We start from the raw sequence: 18364 nt of genomic DNA, 5'->3' as shown, positions 1-18364 counted from the left end.
AAAATATTTAACCTTGACCACTTATTTTGCAGATGTTTCTCTTGATTTCAGTCCTCTTGTTTTCTGTGCTCTCGAAAAATGCATAAGGTTGCTGGATTCTGGTTCTGGAACTTTTAAAGTATCTGAGAAATCAATGATTTCAATGTATGTGTGCAATACCTTAAGTTTTCTCTTGCAGACTCAGGTAAGAACTTCTGTTTTACTTCAATTGTGTGCCTTCTCTTTTTATATGACAACATGACATGGTTTGCAAACTGAAACTGGCAGGTAAGAGAAGGGCTATTTTCTGCTCTTATTGATTTGGTTTTAACTGAAAGATTTGACAACCGTTGCCCAATGGATGATGATTCAGGAAAGTTTCTTTGTGAGTGGCGACCACTAAAAAATCTGTTATTTTTTGCACATAGTATCTCACATCAACAAGCTTGTAATGGGTTTTCCAGCAGTCAAAAATTTATTAATGCAGATGGTAGTTCATTCATCAAGGCACTTGGTGAAGTGAAAAGGATTTTAAGAAGTGAATCCCATGGGGGATTAGGAGTTGCCAGAGCTTTTTCCTCATCACTAATATGCACAGCACCTGATAATATAGTAGAAAACTTTCCTTCTGTTATTGTTATTCTGCAACATTTTGGAGTGCCTCAGTCATTTTTATCATCTATGTTTTTCCTTGAACGGGACCTTCTTGCCAATGTTGCTGATGTATGGCCTCATATTTTACTTTCTGGTCTGGAAATGGTTAGGACAATGATGGGCAGTAACTACAAAGATGATAATACCTATTTGACCAGTGACATAGCAAATGTGTCTTCTGGAGAAGGATTACTTAGTTGTGTGGATTTTGATTCAATAGAATCTGCTTCTGCTGCATTTAGTTCCTTTCTGAAAGATGTGCCTTTCTACATGTTGTTTCCTGCAATTCTGACCATTGGCAATTCATGCTTTCTGGTTATGACAAGAATGCAAGACTTGCTTCTGTCTAAGTTATCTGAGGAGTCATCTGATGGTTCCTTTGCATCACTGCGCCTTTTACTGTTCTGGGTCCATCAGATACAGTTATCCTACAGAATTAGACCATTAGGTGAACTGGAAAAGTTGTTTGGAACTTGCTTTGTTCTCATAAAGCACTTGTTGACACGACTTTTGCTTGTAAATCCTGATATTGATGGTTCAGAAACTATGACATATATTCCAGAAATAGTGGAAACTATCTTCAAGCATCCTGCAGTGACTGCATTCTTGTCACTTCCTTTGTGCTGTAATGAAGAACTTAGAGATGGAAGTTTTGGGGACAGTTTGGAGGCTTTTATGAGTTCATCAAAACATAGAGTTCATCCACTAGACCATCATATCCTGGATATCTTGACAATAGTGTCTGAATACTTGTTGAATTCATGCAGCAGCTATAACTCCATGCCTGAAGTTAATTATACCGCCAAAGAACAGCTTATAAAATCTTTCAATGCCCTGGCTCAGCAATTGGTGTTGGTATTCAAAGAGAAGTTTGATTTGTGCATTGGGATTAAAGATTTTATGCCCCTTGTTCCAACTTTTTATGTGTTTCACGCCCTAAGTCATTTTATGTGCCCTTTTGAGTTGTTGGAACTTGTTGAGTGGATTTTCTGTGAAGTTGACCAAAATGACTTCACTGACGGTAAAGATTCCAAGGTTGCTGCTCTCGCTCTTGGGCTTTATATTGCTGATGGTGCTTTTGTTATGCTATCCAGTTCCGCTGACCGTCTAAACACAAATATGTTGACATTCCACTTGTTTTCAGAAATAGATGAGGGGGCTTCTAAAATTCGTCTTCTTGAGAAAATTTATAGTAAGGTAGTTGAGTTAGCCACCTGTTCTGAACTAGATTGTGCATATTTATGTTTGTTAAAAGCTTTGAATATTGTATATAAACAGAATTATATCAAACCTCAAGCTGCTCTTCTCCCAATAAGTATGGCAATTTCAAGGATGATACTTGGCAGTCCTATGAAGATGCTTTCTCATTGCATTTACAAGATGAGCTCAACGAAAGCAAAATTGTTGTTTGTACTTACTGAAGTTAGTCCTCTGCATTTGTCCCTCTTTGGGGAGATGTTTTTGCATCTTCTGAACAAAGATTTGCCAGTTAATGGTGACATGAGGGTGAGTTGTAATTATACTCTTTCAGATGAGGAATTTGTGATGCTTTTGCCTGTTGTTTTTTCATACTTGAATTCTATACGGTTCAGAAATCAGTACCAAGATCATTTTGATTGTATATTATCATTATATTCAAAGATTCTCTTGGTTCGCTTCTCAAACTGGAAGAGTTATGTGTCCGGAGACATATTTCAAGAAGAATATGGGGAGTTGCCTACGTCTACTGAGAAATTTCTTAAACTTGTCAATAGTAGTCTACTTGGAAAAGCAGTTCAAATGTTAAAGTACTACTTTTCCATTTCTAAAGATTCAATGCGGTTGAAGAAGCGACTTAAGCTATTTGATGCGATTTGCCCACGCTCTGGTGCATGTGGTGATTTTCTGGATTTTGATTTTACTGAGATAAATATGTCATCACTTGAGCAAGTATTGAACTTCATAAACAAAGTTGTTGGAAAGGTATCATTTTCTAAGTTGCTTTTATTTCCATGGGAGTATCAGCATCAGGCTGTAGCAACAGAAACTGACGGGGATCCCAAGGAGATACCTCTGGGAGTAGGATCCAACAGAGAGGATTTTGAGAGACTGAGGTTTATGAACATCTTGGTGAATAGTTGGCATAAAATTGTAAATCAATTCCCTATAGTTGCTGATGATTCTGAGAAATCAGAGAATACAAACTGCACAAAACTATTCAGACACTTGGAAGCTTTTGTTTTGGGAAGCATTGTTGAATTGTCTAAACAGATGCAGAACAGTCTTACAAAATTGCACTCTATTCCTTTCTTAGAACATTTTATCAGATCAACTCTTCTTCATAGGTTTCAGGATCCAACAACTATGGAGGCGCTCCGTATTGTTCTTTCCTTGCTATCTGAAGGCAAATTTTCTTTTGGTATGGCTTTTAATCTATTGCTTGCACATTCTCAGTTTGTCTCTACTATTCTTTGGAGTGATTCAATCTCTGAATCTTCTGGACTTTCTCATGCTGGGATACTGTTGAGGCCTATATCCAGCATTCTGAGAACACTTGTTAGTCATACCTCTGAAAGTGCAATTGATGGCAAGAGCTCTTCTGGTGCATGTGATTTATACAAGAAAAAGTTGGAAGTAATTAAGCTACTCAGAGTATTGTATCATCTCAAGGCTCATAACCATAATAGTCATTCTGGAAAAGATGTTGGCATGAATTCCAAAGAACTGCTTTCTTTGCTTTTATCTTGTTATGGTGCAACTCTTAGTGAAGTTGACTTGGAGATCTTCAATCTCATGCTTGAGATTGAATCAACTGAAGGATCTGAGTGTGGAAGCATTGCAGAAATGGATTACCTATGGGGGTGTTCTGCTTTAAAATTAAGAAGAGAACAAGTATTGGAGAAAGTTCTGTCCTCCAACAATATTGTTGATTGTGAAACAGTTGAAGAACGTCGAAGAAGGCAATTCAGAGAGAACATTCCCATTAACCCCAAATTGTGTGTAACAACAGTACTACATTTTCCCTATGATAGGGTGGTATATAATGCCTCTACACCTGTGGAGAAGTCTCAGAAGGATATTAATGTCCATATGATTGAGGTATTATTGTTTTCAATTTACTTAAGTACATTGCTCATTCCCTTTTGAAGCATCATTCCTCCTTGGCTGATTTATGTACTTATAACTTGTTCACAACTCATAAGTTACTATCTTGATGATTTTTCAGAAGACACAATCAACAAGTTTGGAAAGAATACAACGATATGATCCTGCATTTATCTTGCGCTTCTCAATTCATGGTCTGTCAATGGGTTACATTGAACCCTCAGAATTTGCTGGTCTGGGATTGCTTGCAATAGCATTCCTTAGTATATCTTCACCAGATGAAGGGATAAGGAAATTGGGTTATGAGGTTCTTGCAAGGTTTAAAAGTGCTTTGGAGGTAATACTATCTTTCATTGTAATCACGGCTGTTAGTAAATCTCAGGAATATAAGTTGGTTTACCTCGATATATTTCTTTTGTTGTTTTTAGTTGTAAAGTAGGACTGCAGTCAGTCCTAGATATAATGTACAAAATAAGAAGAGGAGTTCGAGAATAAGAGAAGAAGGAGAAGAGAAAAGAAGAAGAAGACAAAGAGGAGAAGTCAACAGAATTGTGGGTTATATCTATGATTGTCGCCCCACAGCAATTTATATTAACAATTAAAAAATAGGGGAAAAGCCTGAATTACCCCTACAGTTTACATAGACAATGAAAAGAGAATAACTACCAATAACTACTAACTGAAAAATAATTACTGACTGAAATAAACATAAATAAACAAACATAAACAAGGTGGGGACCACATAAATAAGGTGGGGACCACATTAATGTTCTCTACACTCTCCTCAAGTTGGGAATAGATGTTTGTCATTCCCAACTTGTATAGGTTTGCCTCTAACTTTGTCTTTGGAATTGCTTTAGTGAAAAGATCTGTAAGTTGCATGTTGGAGGTGATATATGGAAGGCACACTTCTTGTGAAGCAACTCTCTCTCTGATAAAGTGTCTGTCCATTTCAATATGCTTAGTTTTGTCATGCTATACCGAATTATGGACTATGTTAATGGTAGTCTGATTATTACAGCACAACATTAGGGGCTTCTCATATTCATCAAAAAACATTAGGGGCTTCTCATAAGTGATGTCCAACTCCTCAAACAGGGATTTCAACCATAATACTTCAGCCACACCATTTTCCATTGACCTATGTTCAGCTTTAGCACTGGAATGAGCAATAACATTTTGTTTTTTACTCCTCCAAGTGTGGAGACTCTATAACTTGATGTACCTTATTAGTATAGTCCCTGTTGTATGTTACTTTTACATCTTATTATTCTTTTCTCTTTCAGCCCTATATGGGCATTCTTGTAATTGTACATATCTTTTAATATATGTGACTCTTTGAGGTGGGGGTCATTCATTCTTGACACATCTGAGATTATTCTTGTTCTTTTTTCTATTCAGCCAAGAGTGTTGATATGGTATCAGAGCAGGTTGCTCTCTAATTTATTTTCTCGCTCTCTCGAACCTTACTAGAAGAAGTAAACCTGTCGTATTAGGGCTATCTTGATCTACCCATTTCTGTTCTTTCTTCTTTGCGTAACCAGAAGGAGAGATTTCTTTAGATCTCTTGGGAGACATTGGTTTGAGGCCTAACTTCAGATCTGGTGTCGCCTAAACCTGATCTATTCTCCATACAAACATCTGATTTGGTGAAGTTTTCGAATGAGTTTTGATATTCTTCTTGGGGCGGCAACACTGTACAGTTTTCTTTTTTGGACTGCAACAACTTTGGACTTCAAATCTGGTGTTGCCTAGACCTGATTTATTCCACCTGCAAACAACATCTGATTTGGTGAAGTTTTCGAAGGAGTTTTGATCTTCTTCTTGGGGCGGCAGCACTGTACAATTTCCATTTTTGGACTGCAACCTTTTTTGGACTTTAGGCCTTCAACATCAGCCTGCGATTTAAGTTTTTATCTCCAGATTGAAGGGTTCTCTCAAGCTCTCCTTAACCCTACACTCAGTTTCTAGTTTGGAGTTTTTAAGGATTGCCTCAATCAGCATAAGATACCTCCCTGTTTGTGAAGAAGATGTCTGACATGTTGGTAAATCATAGATCTCTCTCAATCGGATGACTCGATCGACCTATAACCCTAGATCTGATGTTGTCCTAGGGTTTTCTTGCCTCCCATTTATTTGATTTAGACTTCAGATTCATATTTGAAAGGCCTTAGACTTGATAGTCTTAAAAACTTGCCTTTTTTGGACTGTCTTCTAGAGTTCTTGATTGCTGAATTTGGTTGTCTCTGATATCTTTGTGCCTGGACTACTATTTTCTTGCTGAAATGGCTTCCGATAGTGGCGATTCTTTTGTTAAAGGTGATTCTCCGGCATCTATGGTTGAGCAAAACATTCGACAACTGGTAACATCTGTTATTCCTTCTGCTCTTTCTGCTATTGGCTTACCTAGTGAGTTTTCCGGTTATTATGCTTCTCCTTCTCATATTTGGATCATTGACTTTGGAGCTACCAACTACATGACAGGAGCTTACCTTAACCAACAAGTAATCTTACTAAAACCCATCACAAACATATTGTTACTGCCAATGGTGAAAAGTTAAACATCATTGGTAGTAGTGATCCGTCTCTTAAGCTTTCACCTACTGCATCTTTCCCTCTTACCAAGACTTTTCTTGTTCCTAATCTCGCTACAAACTTGATTTCTGTTGACCAATTAATTGATGAAGGTAACATTCTCATTTTCTCTCAAGATGGATGTTTGATTCAGGACTGGAACACTGGGAAGGGGCGTAGGTTGGACCGTCTGTTTACATTGGAGTTCTAGAAGCCTTAAACAACAACATCATCAGTTTATTTCAATTTCTCCACTTCTAATTCCTTTTTGAATCATAGAAATAATGTTTGGGACTTATGGCATAAACGTCTAGGTCATTTATGTTCTGAAAAATTAAAATTTTTGTTTGATTCAGGCTTTATTAAGAATAAAGTTCCTTCCTTGCACACCTTTGATACATCTTGTGTTTCTTGTTGCTTAAGTAAGAGTCATACCTTACCTTTTCCTCACATATATGAGCATGTTACCTCTTCTTTCGAGTTTATACATAGTGATGTCGGGACTACTTCTGTCTCTTCTCGGCTTGGATACAAATATTTTGCGTTCATTGATGATTGTACCAGGTACACATGGATATACTTTCTTCGCCACATGTCTGAGGTGTTCCCAACATTTAAGTTGTTTCATGCTATGGTGCGGGTTCGGTTTCAATCACAAGTGCGTATTCTCCATTCAGATTCAGGGGGAAAATACACTGATGGAGATTTTTATCCTATTTGAAGGATCATAGAATACAAGTGCAACGAAGTTGTCCAGATACTCCTCAGCAAAATGGTGTGGCCAAGTGCAAGAATGGACATATCCTCAGTGTTGTGAGGACATTATTGCAGGAGTCCCATACTCCACCTTGCTTTTGGGTAGAGGCAGCCAGTACAACTATGTTTTTGATCAACATGATTTCTTCCTCAATTCTTGGTAATATGTCTCCCTTTCAGAAGTTATTTGGCCGTTCTTCAGATTTATCTATGCTTCATGTCTTTAGATGTGTGTGCTTTGTTCATCTTCCCTCTCGTGAACATTCTAAATTGTCTGCAATAGTCTGTCATGTGTGCCTTTGTGGGCTACAACACTGATCACAAAGGATTTCCTTGCTATGATCCCTATATTCGTCGCATTTGTATATCACGTAATGTTGTTTTCCTTGAGCACATTTCATTTTTTGTTGGAATTGCTAGGCTATCTGCATAGTTTGTTTCTATTTTGCCAAAGTTTGATTCACAGGATGCTCCACCTCCTTCTGCTGAGAAGGACTTTCTCGTCTTCTTTCACAAGCGGTTATATGCTCCAGCCCCTGCGCCTGCGACTCTTTCTTCTTGGTTCAAATCATCACCCTACCACTGCTCCTGTAAGTGATACTTCTACTTCAGATACTCTTTATACTCTTGTTCCTTTTCGTCTTTCTACTCGTATATCTAGACCTCCTGACTGCTATGGTTTTCCTTCAAACCATAGTTCTTTGTTTGCTGTCCTATCCTCCACAGATGTTCCTCGCTCCTACCAGGAAACTAATAGTAACCCTCACTGGAAGGAAGCCATGGATGCAGAGTTTCATGCTTTACATGAGAATGACACTTGGGATCTTGTGCCTTCTCATCTAAATGCATCCATTGTTGGGAGTCGTTGGGTTTACAACGTTAAGCTGAAGTCTGATGGATCTCTTGATCGATACAAGGCACGTTTAGTTGTCCAAGGATATAGTCAGGAGTATGGTGTTGACTATGAAGAAACCTTTGCTTCTGTTGCAAAGATCACTACAGTCCGTGTTCTTTTAGCAATGTCTACTGTTCAGTTTTGGACCATACGCCAACTTGATGTGAAGAATGCCTTTCTTCATGGTCAGTTGAAGGAGACGGTCTACATGAAGCCTCCCCCTGGATACTGTAGTGATCTTTCTTTAGTATGTCGCATCAAAAAATCTCTATGGTCTAAAACAAGCTCCCTGGGCATGGTTTGAACGCTTTTGCGGTGTTGTAGTTGCTGCTAGATATAGCCAGATTTCTTCTGATCACTCTTTATTTGTTGATTGAGAATGATGTTGAAGGCATTCGTGAATTGAAACTATTACTTCATAATTCCTTTCACATGAAGGACTTGGTCCCTCTCACATATTTCTTGGGACTGGAAGTACATTGTAGTGATCAAGGGTATTTTGTTTGTCAGCGGAAGTATGCCTCTGACCTTGTTAAACTTGCTGGTTTTAATGATGAAAAGCATGTTGACACACCTATGGAGCTAAATCTTATGCTATATAAATCTGAAGGTCCATTACTTCTTGATGTTGCCTTATATCGTCAGCTTGTGGGGTCCCTCATTTATCTCATTATGACTCGACCTGATATTTCTCATGCTGTCCAAGTTATTAGTGAATTTGTTTTTGCTCCTCGTCAGCCTCATATGACTGCTGTTCATCGCATCATTCAATATGTTAGAAGCACAACTTCCCAGTGACTATTCTCCTCTCCTATTCAGTTGAAAGCATATGCTGATGCGGATTGGACTAATTGTCCAGACACTCGTAGGTCCACTTCTGGGTGGTGTGTTTTTATGGGTGATTCACTCATCTCTTGGAAGTGTAAGAAACAACATATAGTCTCCAAGTCTTTCACTGAAGCAGAGTGTAGGGCCATGTCTTTGGTTTGCAGTGAGATTGTTTGGTTACATTATTTCTTTATGGATCTTGGCATTTAGGCTCCTACTCCTATTCCTCTCTATGTAGACAATACGAGTGCTATCAAGATTGCATCTAACCCTGTCTTCCATGAAAGGACCAAGCACATTGAAGTGGACTGCCACATCCGAGATCTCTTCACTATTGGGTCTATACCGCTTTCTCATGTAGCCTTGGACATGCAGATTGCTGGTATCTTCACCAAAGCTATGACTAGAGTTCGACATTTCTTTCTTATAGATGATCTGATGCTTATGTCGAGGCATCAGTTTGAGGGGGGTTGTGGAGACTCTATAACTTGATGTACCTTATTAGTATAGTCCCTGTTGTATATTACTTTTACATCTTATTCTTCTTTTCTCTTTCAGCTCTGTATGGGCATTCTTGTAATTGTACATATCTTTTAGTATATGTGAGAACCTCTTTCACTTTTGGATCAGAAAAAAGATTTGCTTTATGGAACAACTATCCTGGGAGGACACCCTTGAAACTAGTTGCAGTCGTAAAAAAGTTTCTTGATTTTTTTATATTAAGAAGAATAAAGATGCATAGCACCTTTTGAAAATATGGGGGAGTTTGTTGAGGTAGGCCGTTGGAAAAAATCTTTGAAGATTGAAGTTAATGAGCTTCTATTTGAGGAATTGAGATTAAATGGTCAGCTAAGCTTGAGAACCAGGGAAGCAAATAAAGGGATGGTGCTGTTAGAAGGTTTGGGGGTGATTGAAGGGTTCAAGGAGTTTGTGGAAGGTGCAAGTAACAAAGGCAAACAAAATAGCTGGAAAGAGTTTCTCTCAGAAACTGGAAGAAGGTTTGTTGTAGAGTGTAAGAGAAACTTTCAAGGTTCTTTTATTTCTTTGACAGAATTTTTTTGGAAAGGGTAGGAAGCAGATGGTCTGTTTCCCAGAGGGAAGGAAAAGTCAGTGCTGGAAGGTAGTTCATGGGGTCTTATGTGAACTCCTGCAACGCTTGGGTGCTAAAAGAGAAGTAACAGAAAAAAGGAAGATAAGCAGTTCTACTAGTTTGGTGAGCAATAATAAGCAAGAGACTCTTATAGTGACAGTTGGGGCAGGTAAATACAGGATGGGAGTAAACATACAGAGAGGAGATTGGAAAAGTAAACTGATAGTTAAGCTTACATTCTAGACTGGTGGAACGTTGCAGATCTGTTAACAACAAGCTTGAAGTTGAAGAGTACGTTTATTTTAACTCCTTTTGAGAAAGACAAGGCTTTGCTGGACTTGCTTGAGAATAGAGTAGAAGTTGAGTCATTAAATATCCAAGCTGAACTTGGAAATGTCACATTATCAAGATGGTGTTCGGGATCAAACTCCAAAGATTTCTTTGTTGAAGATGGAGTGCTGGTGGGTCTCTTAGGCCTTCCCTTTCACTTGTGGAAGCAAGAAACTACTGAAGCCATTGCTTTGATGTGTGGAGGATCACTAGGAGGTGTCTTTTGGGGAGACCTTTTTTCAGCTTCCATTTTTTTTGATGAATGATAATAAATTTATTAATTCAGAAGCAGATTTAGAGTGAGTTAATACAACATCCCAAGGAGAGGCGCGAGCTGCAGCTCCTCCTTGAATCTTACAAGTAAACTAGGAAAGAAAAGCAAGAATCACAACTGAGCCCAAAACAATTCTTCCCTATTTATCCATTGCTTAGCGAACACATCTGACAAAGTATTTGCTGATCTTCCCACCCACTGTACAGTGACCAACATATTCCTTGTCAACCAACTAAATTTCTTCATTTCATTCTTGTAATGCCACATAGCCTCTTCAGGATTTTTCAACCAACCCACCGCCACTTTGGAATCCCCCTCGATTGTTAGGTGTTGTACCCCCAGCTGGTTTGCAAATGCACCCCTTGTACAACAGCTAAAAGTTCTGCCCTGATGGAGTCCCCGATTCTCTCCCTTCTCATTTTTCAAAGCACCCCCCATTCCGGATAATCCTCGACTACTCATGCTACTTCCATCAAAATTCAACTTCAGTGAGCCTTCAGATGGAGGAGACCAGCTTGTAATTGATTTGTCCTTTAGGGATGAACACCTTGCTATTGCTGACCAATTTCTCCAAAGGTCATTAAAGGAGAATTGATGAAAGATTTCGAAGGTTTTCAGCCAAGGTATTGCCCTATTTAACACACAGTCTTTCAATTCCTAACTGCTCATTTCCTTTTATTGAAAAATTCTAACATTCCTTTCTTCCCAAAGAGTCCAAATCAAGGCAGCATGAGCACATCTCCACATAATTCTCCCTATTTTTGTAGGCCAATAAAAGGTAGAATGGTTGAAGAGCATGTGAACTTCTGTTGGTGGATTCCAACTGCTCCCAAACAACGAAAGTAGCCAAGCCCAAAGGTCTGCAGAAAAGGGACAAGATATTAATAGGTGGTAACAATCCTCATCGTGAGCTCTATAGAGGATACACCAATTAGGAGAAATACAGTGGAAAGGCCTTCTCTTTTGTAGGTTATCTAGAGTGCTTACTTTCCCATGGCATACTTCCCAACAAAACGCCATATCTTTTTGGGGAACTGGCCAGCAGCAAATTTCTTTTGACGGAAAGGGTTGGTGAGTAGAAAGTTGAGAGATGGACTTGAAGAAAGAAGCACAAGGTTCCATTGGGTCTAGGAGTCCATACCCTTTTATCTGGCTTGGGGGGATCCAAACAAACCTGATTAAGACAACCAAGCAAGACAGAAAGAGATTCAATTTCATCTCTAACTCCTCTACGAAACCCAAAATCCCAAGTAGGATCTAAGGGTGTTTCCAAAGGTGAGACAAATTTTGAGACCACCTCTTTTTTGTACAAAGAAACAGAAAATAGCAAAGGGAACAAATCCTTTAAAGGTGTGTCTCCTATCCAAATATCCTCCCAAAAATGAACAGTGTTGCCAGGACAAACTTCATACCTGATAAAATTGAGGAATTGAGGAAGGGTGTTGTGAATGGCCTTCCAAGGTGCTGCTAGGTTAGCTTGCCTTGATACACCATTGTGGCTGGCTTGATACACCATTTTATTGAATGGAATAAAACATAAGGAGATTCCTTGGAAGATAGAGGTGCTAGTTGAAGGACAATGTTACTTAGTGTGGCTGGATTCATCCATTGAATCTGTGCTTTGGAAAGTGGCTCGTAGGGAGGGAGATGAGAAGGTTGATGAAGAAGAACTGTGTGGCAAGAAAGGATTGGATGATTCAAACAAGAAAAGCACTCACACTAAAATGGAAAAACAAATGTTAGAGAAACAAAAAGGTAGCATTTAGGGGGTGGGTATTATGCATGTGGAAGTAGTGAACAATCTGTAGGGTGTCGGGTCTTTTGCACAGGTTATAATTGACGCCAATCTGGCTTTCTTAAACAAGGAAAAGGGGTTGGTCCAGGGAAGAACCGAACCTAGACCTCATAAAACCAAACCGAGCCTTGGGTTGAACGTGTGTGACCCTTTTAAAAGTCACACGGAGTCGCGGATTATTAAGAATGGGCCAAAGCCAAAGCCCATGTGGAATGATATTGTTGTTAATAAAGGCCCAAACGGGTCAGCGGGCCCGACCTAATCATTTAAAAAGGCACGTGAGCCTTTAAAGAGTCACATGACTGTGGTTAATCCTAAGGTAGACGACGGAAACTGTCTATTGTTGTCTTCCTCAAGCTCTTCGACTTCTGAGAAGAGTTCTTCCTAGGCCGCTGTTTCGAAGATGCCTTCTTAGTCGGCTGGCTCTCTACAATGGCGTCCAATGAAAAGAGCTCAGCGGTTTTCTCCTGATCGTCGTAATCCGCACTCTACCAAAAGCAGTAATCCAGAGAAATGTAACTTGAATCTCTCGTCCGATGAGGAGGATTGCTATGTTTCGGATTCTGAAACTAAGGATACTTTAAGCCTTGGCAACATCGACCTCTCTCAAACAAAGGACCCCTTTGAAGATGACAATCTAAACACTGAAGTGCTGTTCCTAGAGGAAGACGGTTGTGGCTCTTTGTTAGGATTTCAAGTGGCAGCTCCCTCCCCTCCTGCCAGGATGTACTTTACATAAGGTTTGTTTGGGTTCAATGGCTGTTACGGAAGTTGCATAGGGGACATCTACTTCAACAAACAAACCCACTTGTGGATTGCAACATGCTCAGGTTATCTATTTAGGGGATCAGAACTCATTACTATCATTCCATGCAGAATCACCAGCTAGGGGGCAATCCTCAAAGGTAGCTTCGACTGCATTGGTTAATACAAATTTGATTGAACCTAAACAACTTCCAAAGATCAATCAATCAGGGGAACCAGACCTAGATTCGATGCCTCCGATAGCACAATCTGCTCCTGTTTCCACTCTGCCAGTTCCCTTTGAGTCAGGTACGCTTGTGGATTTGTTTTCTGGTACTAACAAGGGTCCTATGCCTGCAATAGGTACTTCGGCCTCTCAGCCAGAAGGAATGGCCAATGGAGGGGAGAGTAGGAATGTGGTTAAGGGTTGTGGAGAAGAGGAGGGGGAGTCTTTATTAAAAAGGAAGTATGAAGAAGAATTAGAGAGATTATGGGAGCGGATTTGTGCTCTCTTGGAGGATTATAAAGAGAAAGAAGAGCAAATGGAGGTTACCCCTACAAAATTGGAACAAAAGGAGGAGAATAGAGAGAGCTTGAGAAGTGCTGGAGTAGATAAAGGTAGGAAAAAAAAGAAAAGATCAGAGGTGGAAAGGCTAATCTCAGATATTGAGGGTGATATTGAATTTAATGGCCAAGGGGAGAGAAGAAAGGGTCTCAAGTAAGGGGGGTAAGGGTGTTTGGGAGGGAGTTCTACTATTTCCTAATGAAAATCATAAGCTGGAATGCGAGGGGCTTTGGAAGTGCAAGGAAGAGAAGACTAATAAAGGAGATGCTTAGAAGGGAAAGGCCTGATGTGGTTATGCTACAAGAGACAAAATTAGAAGGGATGGATAGAAGGTGGGCTAGAAGTGTGTGGAAATCAAGAGGGATTAGTTGGGCTTCAACTCCCACTTGGGGAGCTTCAGGGGGGATAATTACCTTGTGGAAAGAAGATGTGGTAGAAGCAGTTGAGGAATTAGTAGGTAACTTCTCTGTCTCTGAAATCCAAAATGGCGGAGGGTGATTTTACTTGGCTGCTAACCAATGTGTATGGGCCCAATAATTACATAGAGAGGAATGAATTGTAGGAGGAGTTGTATGGCATTCAAGGATTATGGGAGGGTTCTTGGTGCTTTGGTGGAGATTTCAATGTTATTCGGTTCACAACGGAGTCAAATAACCCTCATCAATCCATCACTACTAGCATGAGGAAATTCAATGATTTTATTAACTCTTGTGAGCTGAAGGAGATTCCTCTTTTGCAAGCCAATTTTACCTAGTTCAACTTTCAGGAAAACCCAACATGTTCAAAGCTAGATAGATTCTTGTTCAATGAAGCCTGGGAGAATCAATGGAGGGGGTTGATGGCTAAAGGGTTACCTAGAGTTACTTCGGATCACTGCCCTATTCAGTTAGGAGAGGAACCCTTAGACTCTGGACCTAGACCCTTTAGATTTGAGAATATGTGGTTGATTCACCCTGACTTTGTAAAAAATATTGAGAGCTGGTGGAGTGAAGAGCTAAGGGGGGTGAAGTGGAAAGGAGTTAGTTTTCATAAAAACTAATAAACTTGAGGACAAAACTGAAAGCCTGGAACAGGGACCATTTTAGGAGGTTAGATGATTTAAAATCTTCCTTGTTGACTCAGATTGAAGAATTTGACAAAAGGAATCCCAAAGGACTATGAATGCACAGGAATGAGAGTTGAGATGGAATTTAAAGAAGGAATTAGAAGAGGTCCTGCTGCGATAAGAGATCTCATGGAGGCAAAAATCAAGGTTTAAATGGATCAAGGAAGGAGATGGGAACACAAAATTTTTTCATGCGATGGCCAATGGGAGAAGGAGGAAAAATTTTGTAGCACAACTTGAGATTGGAGAGGAAATCTCCTCTCAAGAAGAGATAGCCAAATGCTTTGTAGATTATTCTGTGGCTGAAATCCTCCATCAAAGAGTGTATTTTTACAAGGACTATTTTGTGGCTGAAATCCTTAAAACTCTTGGAAGATTATTCCTTTGAGGATTTAATGAGGAATTGATCTGCAGTTGCCCTCACTTCCTCTAGGAAGCCTAGAGTCCAAGTAACTTGGACTCCGTCGATGGAGGGTTTTGTTAAGCTGAACTTTGACGGAAGTTGTTGCAGCAATATCATTGCCTTTTTTTTGGGACCGATGGGAATAGGAGACTCTGTGAGGGCTGAACTCCTAGTTGTGGCACAGGGGGTACAGATTGCCTATCAACTCGGAGTGCAAAACTTAATAATTGAAGGAGACTCCAAGGTGGTAGTAGGATGATTGGCTGACCCGGGCACTGTCACTTGGAACTTTAAGGATATTTAAAAAAAAGGTCAAATGGCTATTGAGGGGCATGACAGTTAGAGTTCAGTGGCTTTGTAGATCAGCTAATGCCTTGGCTAATTATCTTGCTAAACAAGGGGCTACTCGGGTTTCATTGTATTGGGCTTCATTGTAATTTTCATCTTCCTTTGTTATGTTCTTTAACTAAAGGGTTGATGGCTTCTTCCATCTCCCCTCTTTAAAGGGGAGGTGGCATCTCGTGCCTCTCCCTAAGTTGTACTATCTTTGACTTTGATTTAATAAATCTGAATATTCACTGATAAAAAAAATCTTGATTCCATTTTGGGATCATTTTATGAAATATACACCCAGTCAGATGTTCCATTTTGGAATGATACAATCCTTTTGCATATGCTTAATTTAGATATACTTCGGCTGAATATGCACACATACTTTTTTGTGTTTTTCACAGAATCTGATGCTCTATACTCATTTTGACTGAAACTTGTAGCATTGTAACACAGTGCCTATAATTAAATGGATGAGACTTGTAGTCATTCACCAATTGGCAATTCATATAATGTGTTTCTATTTGGTAATTGTAAGAATGAATTGTTAGCGGTTTTCTTTGGATATGTTATGAATAAAATGTCATTGTGGTCATACCATTTTTGTTTATTTTAGTGGCTAGATATTTGAGATGTAAGCTATATTACCCAGATATGGCAAGGATATTGCTAGACAATGTGTTGGATATAGAATTCACACTTAAAAGTGGAAGTATCCAACATGATACTGCACCCTTGTGCATGTATCCGGGTATCATAGGATGTTAGTTCTTATTTCCTGCATATATCAATTAACCTGAACTCCGTATTACAGGTTTGTCGAAACCGGAAGGAGGGATTACGCTTTCGGCTTCTTTTGACATATTTGCAAAATGGAATAGATGAGCCATGGCAGAGAATTCCTTCCATTACAGCTATTTTTTCTGCTGAGGCATCTTTGATATTGTTAGATCCTTCACATGATCATTACCCAACCATAACTAAACTTTTGATGCGATCTCCTAGAGTTAATTTGAAGGTATATGTATAGCTTGATTGAAATGAATTTCTAATTTCATATCCTTGTTGGATGGTCAAGTCATTTACTTATTCATTACTTATTTATTTGTTTAATTATGAGGCTAAACTTGATATAATTAATAGATGGTGTTCACTATATTTATGCATTGCTACTGTACAAATATTGCTTCAATTCTTATACATCTGTTTTACTTTTGTATGCAGTGCGTACCTTTATTCAACACTTTCTTTGGGAGTACTTCTGTTAGTTTCAAAACAGACAGGTTATGGATACTTCGGCTTTCATATGCAGGGCTGAATTTAGATCTTGATGCTCAAATATTTATCAGGAAGCTCCTCCTTGAGATTTTACTTGGCTTTTATTTTTCTTCTTTCTCAGATTATGACTCACAAATACTGATTCTTGAGGTAATTAGTTCACCTTGGTTTTCCTTGTGATTTTTTTTGAGGATCTTATGATTTCATTGGAAAAAATGGTTTACAGTTCTTGGATCTCATAATTGAACGTTCAGGGGGGATAAAAATGAAAGAGGTTGCTAACAATCCTGATGGAGGTTAGGGAAGAGTGTCTTTTGTTCCTTTGGGCAGGTGGTTCAGATAGTAAGGTTTCTCTGGGTTTGATCTTTGGAAGGCGAGCTGGAGGGTCTTCCTTGGGGTTTTATTATTTTCTTTTTGGTTGTTTGGGAGTGGTGTGGGGTGTTTCGAGTTTCGTTTGGGATTGTGTTCGGTGTGGGGTGCTTTGAGTTCTGCATGATAGATGTTTTTTGGGTCTCAGTTGTTTTGTTCCATTTTGGGTGATGCCTTATCACCGGTTGTATTCTTCTCGTTCTTCTTAGTTAATAGATTTTTTTCCTTATTTATCTTAAAAATAATCACACACCGATTTGCAGCATGCTTGATTTTCAGGATGATTTTGAATCTTCTATTTTGACCTCTGCACTTTGAAAATGCTTGAATTAATCAACCAATTTCTTATCTACAGAACAGAGTATGTATCTCTGATGTTATAATTTAATGGGGTTTTCTATTTGGGCATACTAGCCTCTAGCCTAGCCATTTTTTTAAAAGCCTTGTCTCCCTTTCAGTGTTTGATTATTATTTTCATTTTTTATAGAAAATCTCAGTTACTGATCCAAAGAGAATTTAAGGTATTCCATATATCTGGGCATCTATATTGTTTACCCTAACCATATGTAGGAAAGTTGTTGAGCACTTTGGGGTGGGGTGGGGGGATGTGCTCAAAAGCTATGAAGAAGCAAATAGGTATTTTGTTGGAGGAATCTTTTCTGTTTCTGTCTCTTGATCTTCTTCAGGTTTTTATCATTGCTTAGCTTTCATTTTTGTATCTTCAGTATGTAATGGGTGTTATATGTATATAACACATTGGCATTAGTGATAATTGATATAATCTTGCCACAACTTAGGCATAGGCACATATATTATCTGCCTCTGGAACACTCAGCACTGCCTGAAGGTGGGTACTTGGATGTGTCCATACCGAGCACTGTTTTTGTTCCATTTTTTTTATCAGTAAAAAGAAAGAGTGAATTCATTAACTAAAGAGAAAACATTACAAGGCAGAATATGGCCCCTGATGGGCTAGCCTACCCATCATTACATAACTATGCAACTTATACCATATTGATCAGCCCCCAGAACAGAACAGTTCTATTGAGCCCCATTTTGGCTCGGCGATCAGCCAGAGCATTTACAGATCTAGGTGTCCACACTGAAGAGCAATTTAAATAGGACATTAAGAGCTGAATCTCCATGAAGATATGTCTGAGTCTCCATACTTCTTATTTCCATTCACCCAGTTTATGATCACCTTGGAGTCGATTCTTAATATATTCCTGATGTTTTAGCCAATTTAACCTAGTTAGGATTTTTTTCAATGAATCTTAACCTAGTTAAGATTGCCTTCACCTCTGCTGTCAT

At 39.1% G+C, this 18364-nt stretch overlaps 1 protein-coding gene across 3 annotated transcripts in view; it reads left to right on the top strand.

The window, feature by feature from the left end:
- Positions 1-18364, top strand: part of EMB2788 (ribosome 60S biogenesis amino-terminal protein) — a 76994-nt gene that overhangs the window by 5198 nt on the left and 53432 nt on the right. For all 3 annotated transcript variants that reach the window (XM_088964792.1, XM_088964793.1, XM_088964791.1), the window contains exons 5-9: positions 33-184; positions 268-3711; positions 3839-4054; positions 16221-16424; positions 16631-16834. In XM_088964792.1, coding sequence (XP_088820918.1) covers positions 33-184; positions 268-3711; positions 3839-4054; positions 16221-16424; positions 16631-16834 — 4220 coding nt within the window. The remainder of the gene's footprint in view (positions 1-32; positions 185-267; positions 3712-3838; positions 4055-16220; positions 16425-16630; positions 16835-18364) is intronic.

The sequence above is a fragment of the Nelumbo lutea genome, chromosome 1 (assembly GCF_056320005.1).
Source record: "Nelumbo lutea isolate HS-2025 chromosome 1, American lotus-T2T, whole genome shotgun sequence".
Classification (NCBI taxonomy): Eukaryota; Viridiplantae; Streptophyta; class Magnoliopsida; order Proteales; family Nelumbonaceae; genus Nelumbo; species Nelumbo lutea.
Note: the sequence above shows the minus strand (reverse complement) of the source record. Positions and strands in the feature narration are given on the sequence as shown.